This window comes from Vanessa atalanta, chromosome 8, assembly GCF_905147765.1.
Source record: "Vanessa atalanta chromosome 8, ilVanAtal1.2, whole genome shotgun sequence".
Classification (NCBI taxonomy): Eukaryota; Metazoa; Arthropoda; class Insecta; order Lepidoptera; family Nymphalidae; genus Vanessa; species Vanessa atalanta.
Window position 1 is genome coordinate 5,340,470 of NC_061878.1, and position 13,869 is coordinate 5,354,338.

A 13,869-nucleotide genomic window follows, 5' to 3' on the forward strand; every position below is an offset into this window, starting at 1 on the left:
TTATTCATCAGTCAAATCGTGACCCTGATTGCAATATATAGGCATCAAAACATCGTAATCGTGATAGTTAAATTCCGTAATTGACATAAACTACTCACTACCGGTACATTGTTAGCTAATGTTTTCTCAGACGTATTTGAAACTGTCCTTGTCGTTGGGACGCTAACTAATTACATAATGTAACTGCCTCGTGGTCTAGTTGTTAGATTATAAAGTTACAAATCCCTATGTTCTGGGTTCAAAAACCGAGTCGGGTCAGTAAAAAGCTATTTCACCATACTTGAATAATGATACCATGCTTGAAAAAGGAAGTTGTTAGTGTTACGCTTTCATCCCTAGGAAAGCAAGTAATGTGTTCGGCCCTGTTAATTCACTTGTTGTGTCGGATTGCCATCCCATTCGATTATGAGATTGAAGTCGTAGAAAGTGCCAGTGTTTGTATAATAATACGAGCTTTTTTGCTGTGGCTGAACTAGATTGTGAAGAGTCTATTCATATATCAATAAAATTTCTCTAAATATATATACGAATGAACGCGAATTTATATTTCCGAGTTGAATGGTTTTGTTTTGAAACATTAATGTTAAAAAATATCATCAACAGACACGATAATGAATTCTATAGATATCATTGTATAGATAATATTAGTGGTTTAGTAGATATTCATTAAAGTATGAATCATTTGTAATGTATATTGTATATGAATTGAAATGTTATTATTTGTTATTAATAAGAATAAAATATAAAATCTTTAAGCGTTTAGTTGCTTGTCGAGTTTTCTTAGTATTATCCTACATCTAATACGACCGTGGGTTTATATTTAAATGACTTTGAAATGGGCTAAAAAAAAAGCTAAAGCAGTTTTTTAAATAATAATCACAAATTATTGATAAACTCCAAAACTAGAATTTTCTAAACATATTAGGTATATATACATATATATTTATATACATATTACTCTTTTATAGTTCATGAAAAACAATGAATACATTAATTAGTATATAATTAGTTTTAAAATACGAAGACGATAAATTAACTTATTTTATAAATGGAGAGTTATTCGCAGATCACTAGAACAATATAAAGGCATTTGTGAACTAAACGCAATACCAATTCCGCATTGGCTAATTCCGACACATATTAAACTCTGTCGAGGACTATAATTGCCCGTTCCATTGTTTGTAGACACTAGTTTTACAACTGGTTACATCTCAATTCCCCGACTCCACTTAATAACTTCGTTGTATCACCGATCACGTCCTTACTGGAAGTGGCGTTGTATTTCAAGTATATTCGTACATTTGTAATAACCCGGGTAATGGTATTTTATTCTTATTTTATATGAAAAGTAAATACTATGTATATTAATAGTTGGTTGGATTTACAAATATAGCGCGTATTATAGATACATTTTTGAACTGTACTCTTATGCCATTTTATAATGATTTTAGTTCCGTGCAAATATCTGTGTTGCAACACGAATAAAAAGTAATTGCTCTTGCTCTTTCCGGATTATTGTTATGGCAACAACTTTGTGAACTTGTATTGCCACGTCGGTTCAGAACTTTGCTTGAATACGTAACAGGGATGTCTCTAGTGCTTTACTGTGTTTCAGTGTGATGTTTGAAAGTTAATATTTCTTCAGATGTTATTAATTTATGCAATTTACAAATGAATTGCTAGGGGTTAACTTAATTCAAATTGGTTTTGGAATCGTCATTTAAAGGATCAAATTAAATTTAAAGCTACTACCGTATTAAAGTATATGAGGACTTTTATTATAAAGAAAAAATATCCCCTTTAGAAGGTCGAATTAACATTTGAGACTTGAGATGGAAACCTGATGTTACAAGGAACCTGCATTCTGGAACATAGGTATCCACTAACCCGCACTGTAGAATCATGGTGGAATAAGCTACAGACCTTCTCCAAGGAAACAAAAACCTACCTACAAAAATGTTAAAAAAGCCGATTGTGCCTGATCGAACCGATCGTCATCAATTCAGAGAATTCTTTTATCCGGTTGTATATAAAATATATACTTTTTACAATTAAATAACTCTAGGGTTTCATCTATCCATCCAGGATTAAACAACATATTTACGTGCTTATTATAATACAAGGGTTTCATCTATCCATCGAGGAATTCACGACATGCTTTGGATAGACTACGGAACCGAAACATGTCGATTACTCCTCGATACATAACTTAAGTGGTAAATAATCTCCGTGCTATGTTCATAACTGATCGAATTATATAGATTGAAGCGTCAATAGCGGATTTAATAAGGATTAATACAAAAATGTTATATCAACAATGAACAAGGACTTAGATTTTATTACTAAATGATAAATTATACTTATTCCATAATAATAAGCGTTCAGCAGTACTACAATCAAATATTCGCAATGTAACTCTCATCGGTAATATGGAATCATAAATTACCTAGAGCATTGTGCCCCTAAACCTGTAACAGCTGTCACAGATTGCCATACAATGAACGGAATATTCTAGCGGTGCGAGTAAGAGCGCGTGTACACTGTTTTAATTAGTTAATATTTGCTACGTATGGTAAATCCGGATTTAGTTCGTTACTAAATATTTAAGCTTAACTAAAAACATTATGCTCTATGCAGTCGTTTTAATTATATTACGCTAGATGTTTTACATATGTAATGTGATTTATGTATTATGTATATAATTAAAAATATATTTGTAGTTATTTAAGGTAATTGTTCAACAAAGATGACTGAAATACGTCGAATAGAACTAGGTCGCGCCTTTACTCGTTAAAGCATTTCTTCGCCACGTCATATAATTTTATAGACTTTTATATAAACCGAGGTTTATATATAAGTTTTATAGTAGTTACGTGCTATCGTTTGCATTGAATTTGGATGTAAATATATAGCAATTTGTTAAACTTATGAGTATACGCTACATACTATGGTATTCTTTTGGTGCTTTGTGAATGGCTGGGTAGGATCGTCCTACTTTTCAGATATTCTTCTGCCAAACAGCAATATTTAGTATTATTGTTTTCCGGTTTAAAGGGAGAGTGAAAGTAATTTCAGTCATAAGGGACATAACATCTTAGCTCTTAAAATTGACCGTTAATATTTCGAACAGCGCTAATGTCTATGGGCGGTCCACTTATCATCAGGTGGACTATTTGTATGTCTACCTACCGATTTTTATATAAAAAAATGATAGTGGGCACATAATATCTATATATTTTGACTATTATGGGTGGAATAGCCATGATCTGGCAAAAGGGTCACCTTATGGTAAGTGGCCACCATAAATATTTTTCCCGATGTTGGTGTACTGTGTTTATAATAAATATGATGTATAAAAGAAAAAAATCCGAACTTAAAATTAAGAACTTTTTAGCGATTTTTTTTATTATGCTTTAACCGTCTTAATAAAATGTTCTAGGCTCTAAAGGATATTCGTTTGAAAGATCCACAAGACGAGAAGAGTGGACGCATACTTGTACTACAACGCAGCCTTTGGTTCGCGGGCGTTTCGCGGAACGCCATTATCGTCGTGATCGCGTCTGTTGTGGCCTTCTTCGTGCACGAAGACAAAGATAATCCTTTGATACTTACTGGTGAGCCGCTATTTTTGATACAGAATTTATATTTTAAGTTATTAAATATTATCACGAACTTTCTACTTAAATGTTATTAAAATGAAACTTATAACACTCAGGTTTTACGGTGATATCTATTCACAAGTAATATTAATATCGATCGTACCTGCGTTTTGGCGTATTAAAGAACAGTCATCAATTTATATAATTATTTCATCCGGTGTCTAAAATATGGACTTATATCTTCCAATTAAATAATACGGGTTTCGCCTATTTATCGAGGAATTCACTACATGCTTCAGAAGGACTATGAGACCGGAACATATGAATTAATCTTCGATGCACATGTCATACATGCGTCTGCATGCATGACATGAGCATGATGACCATAGACCACTAAGTGAATGCATGACATGAGCATGATGACGTTATATACGTTAGTGGTCTATGGTCATTATGCTTGAAACTGATCGAATTAAATCTGATCGATGTTAAAAGTCGCAGGATAGATCACCCTTGGGCTATTGTCGTAAATATGAATATTGGTAATTCCTTAATTAATTTGGGGCATTGCTTTATTCTATTTTTGGAAAAAAAAAATGTTTGTATAAATTGTGTTGCCATCACTATTGAGTTCTTAGTCGTAATTAACTACTATTACTAGTACTACTAGTAACTATTATTACTACATAGTCATTTAGCTTAGACTAAACTTACTCTGATACGATATACTTCTGGTGTACTGTCGAATTACAATTTGACATACATCATTTTACTAATTGTTATATTCCTTACATGAAGCTGCTGATTTGGTAAATTGAGTCACGTCTATTTTGAATAAAGAGTTAGAAAATCTTTTTGAAAAAACTTTATATTCCGCTGAGTTTGTGGACACAGGAGAAACGCAAACAATATAGTTTCAGTAATTTCCGGGTGCTGCGTGCAACAACAGACGGACAATCTTTATTCAAATTGTATTTCTGGTCTTTGAATCAAACATAATACGACTCGTTTTCCTTCTTCGTTGAAATTATATTATTACTCAAAGTGTATAAATTAATTAATAAATTCATGTCTCTCTTCGCATCGTTCGGATAGTATTCATCCGTTTCAGTTAAAATTTTGCATATTTTCGTTGAGACTTACGTTTATGTTTACATTAAGTAGTTAGAGTAATCAAATTACAATAGTCACTAGCTACAACTATATTTTATAAAGGCTTCTGAACAATATGGTATTCTATCATAATTGACAGACTTCATTTATACTTTTAAAAACCTTAACATCACATTTCTTGTAAGGGATAAAAGTTAGAGTTATGTTAGGGATTAAAGGTTAGGGATTAAAGATACTTGTAAGGGATTAAAGTGTTTTGATTGAATACAAACAAATAGGTACACTATCAAAAGTTTTCAAATATCTTCCTCATAAACGTCAAAAGTTACTTATGTAAACTTTGTCATGTAATTGTTTAGTTAATAAATGTAATGTTAAACAGACTCAAAACATTTTAGTGTTATGAATTCCCTTAACTGCACTTATAATATATTTGGTGAGGGGTACCCACTTACCAAAGAACTTGAATAATCATATAATCCTCATTTGATTTATTTAATGAGATGTGATAAATTTATGGTCCTCGTAAATTATGATAAATGGCTTTTGACAGTTTCAGTTCGTAACTCTACTATTATTTATGGTCAGTTTGACACTTTTGATTTACAAATGATTAGGGAAATTTCTCTATAGTAAATTTTAAAGGTACTTAGTAATTATTGGGACGATTTTAATTATTGTACATAGTACATTATAGTACATTTAAGTAGGTTTTTATAAGAACTTTTGAATTATAATTATACAGGATTATATTAAGCTACCCATCAGACACTATTATTTTTTCCGACGTCTTTAATAGTCATCGTTGAATTTAGTCAATTTCCACAAAATGTCAGTCAACTATACATCATGAATTACATTAAAATGGAAAAAGCCACATGAAAATGCTTTCGGTAGCTTTTAATCTATCGCATTCAGACAGACAGACGCGACGATGGCAGACTTTGTTTTTATAATATAGTGATCTAAAGATATTACTGGTTTCGAAGGTAGATTCTCCTGAGACGATCCGCAGATCTGGCAAGAAACTAAATAAATACTTTTTTTGCTTAATTTTATTTACATTTACGTGATTCAAATACAATTTAATTGAATATAAATATATCAGGCCCCAAAGTAAACAAATACTAACTGTACTTTTTTAACATTTATATGATCTTGTGTTGTGTAGTAACGTTATTTTAACTAATAAGCTTATAATTACTTTTCGTGTTTATCCAAAGACGATTACATTGACATTTATATTGACTGATCCTATCAAAATGCTCAATGTTATTATGTACGGTGTAATTGTATAGGCTTAAGTGTTTGTGACTGCATAATTTATTTTAATCATCGTTATCAATTACTTTCTCTCTCTCTCTCTCTCTCTCTCTCTCTCTCTCTCTCTCAGCCGAAGGACGTCCACTGTTGGACATAGGCCTCCCTCAAAGATCGCCACAACGACCGGTCTTGTGCAGCCCGCAACCAGCGGCATCCCGCGACCTTCACCAAATGAAATTAATTTCAATTACTTTAATAAATTATCTATTAATGATATTAATTTGACGAATAGGAACAAATAATGACTATTAAATAAATTATATGGTTTTATTTTTATTGAGATGAATGTGTTATGCTGGCAAATAGCAATACTTTGTACTGGTGTTTAGGTTTACATGCACAGTTAGGCAATTCAATTATATACACAAAGGACATGATTATTTAGATTCCATTGGTCGAGGTTATATATGTAACAGTACTTGAAAGACCTAATTATAAAATATAACTACACTAGTTTTTGCACGTAATTTCGACCGCGTGTTAAGGGCCGTAAGTTTTAGGCTCAAAAAAAGTCAAAGTATATGTTCTTCCCTGAAGTTTATGCTTGCTTTGTACTAAATTTTATTAAGTGCGGTTCAGTAGTTAAGTTGTGAAAGCGTAACAGACAGACTGACCGAGTTACTTTGCATCTATAATATTAATAGAGATTGGTTCAATCACTTTAGAATATCAATTGTTTATATGATATGTGAAATAAAGATAATATAACTAGTAATATTATTAATATTTGCCCTTAGAGTCTATATATATTATAAAAAGTGTTTTAGTTTTTTTCTTTCCTATGGCAAAGGCAAATCAATTCAGCAAATATTTTTGGGAACATGAAAATTTTATTTGTCAATAATGATTATGATCGTAATCGATGACTGGGCGAACACTGGGCGAATTATTTGATACATTTTAATAATATAAAGTTAGACAAAGTAGCAAGAACTAAATATTTTATAAAATAAAATTCACTTTTATTACACTCTTACAAGAACCACAAAGCAATTCAGCAAAACCTTACAAAAGTGGCGCCTTATGTGCCACCTCGTATATCGGCGATAATGTTACATTAGGTGCTGCTAGTCGTGTAAAGGCGTAGTCAGCTGCATACCGTTATATGTAACAAAGTAGATCTTTAGCTATGTACGAATATAAGCGGGAGAACAGATATTAAATAAGCTCTTTAATGGTCGTAGCCTATAATAAGGCGGATGTAACAATTTATCAACAAAAGTATGACACGTCCGGCGATTTAGTGCTGTTGCAAGTTGCTGCATTGTGGTGATCTATTTCGATTGTATCTTCTGAATTTATAGCTTCATATTATCCTATATTCACACTCAGTTGCGTTCATCACAAACTATGATGGGCTAGTGCCTACGTTTAATGTAGCACATAGTACAAGTATCATGTGGCCACATGACTATATTTGCGTGGACTTTAAATATAAAGGGGTAACAGTTTTTCCGGGGAACCCTAGTTAATTTATATAATCTCCAGTATAGAACGTTTTTTTTCATAATGTATATAATTATAATTCGGTATAGGTTTTTTTACTATGGCCAGTACCAATGAAGATTTTATTAATCTTATGTAGACACAGACAGATATATAGTTCTTTATTTAAAAATTGATAACCAATTATAGATAGAACTAGGTCTTCTATTTTTCTTTGGAGTTGTATTTAAAACTGTGGTCTTTACGAGACCGATTAGTCGATTGAAATTGTCTGTAATTGTTTTGAGTAATTACCCAGTTCAAGGTAAAAGCAAAAAACAGTAAAAACTTTTTGTTTTACTACGATGTCATTGAGAAAAAAGGATTTAATAGAATCGTTGTTATATTTCAGCAGATTAAAAATTAAATATTTTATTCGTGTGATTAACTTTTTCACATCTTACACATTTAAATGTTCCTTCCTTCTTATGTGCTTACATGTATGAAGTTCCTACAGAGCTAATATGGCCCAGTGGCTAGTGCATGTGATTCAAATCGTTCGGGTTTTATCTGAATATTCATATTCTTAATTCTTGTTTATAATTTTATTAATCTCATGTTCAGTGGGGAAGAAGCTTTACTCCGTGTAAAATTTCCATGTGTTAGATAAAATTTGTCACATGTGCTAAGCAGTGGAACATTCGTAAACTTTTACTTTACTGTACCTACGTATAGTACGTAGAAATACATAGAAATTATTGTTGTATATAAAACTTTAATCGCAATCTATATTCTACGCTCGATGTGTAAACTAAACTTTCTCTAGCATTCAGAAGTTTAAGTGTTATGTAAAATCAGTTGATATATGACGTTATTTCAGTACAAGAAAAATGGCAACCAGATGTTAAAAATTATTTACGGTTTGATTCAAGAGCTGCACCGAGCTGTCACATAACTGTGATATATTATGTTCACATTCTGCGAAGTTATTTTGCTTCTTGTACAAGTGCTACGTGATCAATTGCATTTTGATGTAAAACATTACCGCGTTGTGTTCTTTAAATTACGTACAAGTTCTCGTTAAGTATGCTAACAAGTTATAATAGTGTATAATGCTTCATCTACACCTATGGAAGTTTGTTTATAGTCTAACTTAAATCCACTACTAATAAGTATTAGGCGTAATCGGAGGAGGAAGATGAAGTATTCGAAATTTAGTATGTAAATATAAAAAAAAAATCTTCTTTCAATTACATATCCCACATTTATGTTATTGCTGTTATAGTGTAATCATATTTGAATATTGAATTTATAAAGGCAAGCAATTTAGACTCATAAGTTAAAGGTGACGGATTGATTTTAGTCTAATCAACCCGAACACGTGACGTAACGATAACACATGTATAAATATAAACATATAAACGTGAGCTAAACGATATACAACTTATAGCCAGATTTCAATTTCGATACATTTTATAATTATGGTGAATATACACATACATACATATATACACCACTCGTGTGGTATATTAAGAAAGAAAATTATACGATATGAATATATTTAATACCCTATAGCACTCAGGACTAATATAGCTCTTTATATATTATCAGTGAATTTTCTTTTAGAATTAGATCATTAATTCCGTAGATTACCCCATTACATTCAGAGGAAGAAATTATACCTATTTATAATATTAGTAGGAGGTCAGGGCGATCGTTTGAATGCTGTTGTCTAAAATTATGTGTCAAACAGTTTTTAATCTCAGACAGATATACTATATAACGACACACATATATATATAATATAACAACTACTGCATATCTCTGTATATTTCCAAGTATGCGTTTATTTCTTTACTTAAATACTTGACGTACTTGAAGTTTATAAATAAATGTAATATTAACAAGTACGTTGTAAAGGTGTTTGTATAATTTCCGCGTGATTGATTCTTTTGATATGAAAGAATAATTGATTTTATAAAATGTCTTCAAGAAATAGATGTTGTGTAACAAAAATATATCTCAAAGATATTCGAGTTCTTCTTAATATATTTCTTTGCTAAATTGTACCAGAATAATTTCTTATACGTTTCGAGTATAATTTGTGTCTGCTGTGTAAGTTTCCGGTAAAAAAGTCTTTACTCAAAAGTTAATTCGACTTATAATTATAATATTAAGAATACATAATTAAGTTTTGATTATTGATACTGCAGTTATTTATACAACAATTACCATACTAATTAGTATTGTTTCAAAGTCTGTCAAAAAGACGATAATAGTTTGACTAGTCATAACCTCACACAAACTATATGTTTTCAATGAAATCGATCGAATAACCTAAAGTAATAAAAGAGTAACAACCTATAAAACCTTTACTCTTTCGGGGAAGGCTTAGAGTTTATTTCACCATGATCCTTCAAAGCGGATGGTGTCAAATTGGGCAGAATTTCATCTGATATATTTAGTTTGAGCATGAAACGAATATAAACACCAAAAAAACATATGAAAATTCTATAGAGTTCACCCGGGCTTGAACCTGCAGTATTTGGTTAAGGATCACTTGTTTTAAAAACTGGGCCATATCGGCTCAAATAACGCACGGAATGGTTCAAATTGAATAAGATTTTTCTATATTTATTCATATTATAGCGGTCGTATAGATTGTACATTTGTCATATAAATAATGGAGCGCATATCCGCCTGTAGGAAATAGAATCTTATAGATATTTACAGACCATTACATTTTGTTTTTCATTTGATTAATAGATCGAAACTTTGCAATCGGCTTGGTACATTTATTCCATTTATACTGAAATATTCGTATATTTTATTTGGAGTAGTGAGATTCAACGTCAGTACTAACACGATAAAGAATTATCAATAACCACCAAGAAGTATACTTTATTAAAACCTTTAAAAAATAATAAAAAGCGGTTTTTGTCATCTTTTAACAATTAATGTTTTTATTTTATATGTGTTGTGAAAGGTGCTGTATACAACGTCACAGTCGTCGTGATTGTGACATAACAAACTGTCATGTAGCATTGTAATGGAAAGGTTAATCATACGTTATAACTTATTTTACCTAGTTTTTTAATTTTGCAATATAAGTAGGCAGAAGTGCAGATGGGCGACCTGAACTAATCACCAGTGCCCATAGACATTGGCGCCATAAGAAATTTTAACCATTGCGTATATCGCAATTGCGCCTCCATAACTAGGGAACTAGCTTAGATGGTCCTTTGGTTAGAACGCATGCAGCTTAACCGATGACTTCGGGTTCAAACCCAGGCAAGCGCCACTGAATTTGTGTTTGTTGTTCATCTCGTGCTCGGCAGTAAAGGAAAACATCGTGAGGAAACCTGTATGTGTCTAATTTTAACGAAATTCTGCCACGTGTGTAATCTAACCTAACCTAACCAAACCGCATCGGAGCAGCCTGTTAGAATATGCTCCAAAGCAGTCCCTAGCCCAGCAGTGGGAAATTTACAAGCTGTTAATGTAAATGTAATGTAACTAGAGAACAGAGATGTTTCAACTCAACCTTTAAATCGAAATACAACTGTAGCAAGTTCTTCGGCCTGAGTAGATTATATGACGAGGCGGGCTTGCAAAACCCTACCACCAATTATATATTAAAAATTAGTCTTAGAGCTACCTAAGTATGAGCTTTTAGGTCTCGTTAAAAGCTTCTATATTTTAACAAAAACATTTCATAAATTCTAAAATACGGTACTATAAATTTTATAAGAAGTTTTAGTTCTTTTAATTTGTGCATTATATTACGACATTATAAAGATTAAATGCTAAAGAGAATATTAAAATACTTGAATTCTGAGCTCTGTATTTTCGTGATATTATTTATTTAATATAATACTAGTGGGTCGCACTTGAGATCTCTCGTTTATTCAACAGATTTTTACAAATTTAGAAATCTATGACATGTTTTTTTTTAATTTAATTTCATTGTAAGCTGACGACGTCTGTTCGCACGATATACATTTCTTATTTTTTATACAGACATAGCCGCCGCTTTCTACGCGGCCTAGAAACTTTTTTTCCGCTCTCTAAAATTTATTCTCAGTTAAATCGTAACAATTTAGTAAATCGCAATCGAGAATCCTCCTTGATTTTCTACACATCTACGGCAGGAGCTCTTCAAAATGAAACCTTAACCGATATTTTATGTGCAGCTGTCGTCCCATAATCACTGGGACAAAACTCAGCTTATGCTATTAATACATAAGATAAATTATTTAAGTAAAACTTTTTTTGGTGCTTAAAATATGTTATAGAACACAACCAGAGTGTAGTTAGTGCAATCAACTGTAAACGCGATCGTAATTTTCAACTTTAATAGAGAGTAAATCCCTTAAGTGAATTTTATTATTAAAAAGGATCAGGATAATCATTATATGAAATCAGCATGGTTGAAACAGTTCAGCCATGCTGATATAATGCTATATTGTGTGGCAAAAAAATGGTTATAAATAAATTCAGCACTAAAAACTCAGCATTTTTGTCAACAATCTTCGCAAATAATTCTCGTGTTCTATCCACCGGGTCACATCGAATGAATCAAATGAATAGTTAGTATTATCCTTCATTTTCTTTGCAGGTAATATAACGCCGGGATTGCCGAAACCACAGCTTCCCCCATTCTACACTATGATTGGAAATACGACAGTTTCCGCGGGTGAGATGTTCTCACACCTCGGCTCAGGACTTCTGGTGGTCCCTCTCGTTGGTATCATTTCAAACGTTGCCATTGCGAAGGCTTTCTGTAAGTACATCTATTTATTTATTTAACATATCTAATATCATATAATTAGCAAGCACATCCCTTGAAGATAAATATCTTATGATTTAATAAAGCACACAAACAAGCAGAAAGAAAAAATAATTTAAGCAAATAAATAAAAGGTACACGTATGAAAATCTAGATAAGAATGTACGATGAAATCATTTATATCCTCCGGTACATAGCTATACAATAAAAGCTATTATATATGTAATTTAATTATATTGTCATTCATGATGTAGCGTTATAGCGAATATCTCAACAGATGTAGTTAATAGCTTGTTAGATTTGTTTAAAAAATATATAACTTTTGGTACATGACGGTGTCTTAATCTTATATCGCTCGATTTTGAATCGATTTTGTTTAGCAAGTTGGTACAAATGAGTATATTACTATATACTAGTAAATGTTTAATTAAAACATGTTACTTTTTAACAATTGACTTGTTAAAATAGATCTTAATTACTAAGCTCAGAATTAACATTATACACGTTTGTATATTAACATCAAGAGCCCAAGATTAGATTGGTTAGGTTATGACATGCTGAGAGATTGAATGTTAACGTACGGTTAACAATTGTGTACAACGTTTATTAACCTACAATATTGTGTCCTTATTTTAAAGACTAGCAAATGCTTACTATAAATATAATTTGTTTTAATTAGTGTTTAGTTAAATAGGGATTTCAATACGTTCTCTCTGTTCTTGCCTCATTCACATTATGAAATAAACTTACGGAGCTCTTAATTTCTTTTGAATTTAAAATACTTTTAACATGAAAGTCGTCTTAAGTTAAAAGAGTAAAGTAACGTTGAGTAAACGATGAAAACGTTTGGAACGACTTGAGTGGTCTTTGGTTATGCTTACTAATTAACAACGGTAATGAGACGTAGTACAGCGAATCGAATAAATTAGTTCTTATTTCTAAGGCAATAAAGTATAATATTGTGTATGATCGTTGCGTATAGATCAAATAGGAACCTATTTGCGACGTATAAATCGTCGTGGGATTAAAGAGGCTCAAATTTTATTTTAAGTTTTATTTAATAAATATAATTAAATTAATAAATTATGTTAACAGGCTTTAAAGAAAAATATAATTGAAACGAGTGGGCAAAAATTCTGAATATATTCAATGTGCCTTCATGTTGTATTAAAAGAGTTACTGTACCTCTTTTGTTAACTTAAAAGAGAACATATTATAGTTTTACAAAGAGCGGGTAAAATGCATACGGAGCGCGAAAAGGTGACTCAAATTGCAGAAACGAATTATGACCAACACACTCCATTAAAAGTAGCTCGAGGCGCACATGTTCTGAGTTTGATCGAAACATACACACACTTTACACAAAACTAGTCCTTATTACATTCTACGTAGTGCACATAACAGTGGAATATTTATTGTCTAAGATAGTTCATCGCTCTGGAGTTACTGCTGCGATATTTTTATAGGCGAATAACAATTTGTCGTAGTAATATCTAATGCTGATATATACAAAACTTGGAACATTCCGAAGATTCTAAAATAAGTAGACTTGTGTTTACGTTGTTTTAAAGTGTTTTATTTGTTCTAGAGCTATATATTTCCCTTTATGTTTGTTTAACG

General features: G+C 31.5%; 1 protein-coding gene across 1 annotated transcript in view; it reads left to right on the forward strand.

The window, feature by feature from the left end:
* LOC125065713 (sodium-independent sulfate anion transporter-like) overlaps nt 1-13,869 on the forward strand; it is a 61,384-nt gene that overhangs the window by 8,179 nt on the left and 39,336 nt on the right. The window contains exons 5-6 of the mRNA XM_047673489.1: nt 3,440-3,614; nt 12,079-12,243. Of these exons, the coding sequence (XP_047529445.1) occupies nt 3,440-3,614; nt 12,079-12,243 (340 nt within the window). The remainder of the gene's footprint in view (nt 1-3,439; nt 3,615-12,078; nt 12,244-13,869) is intronic.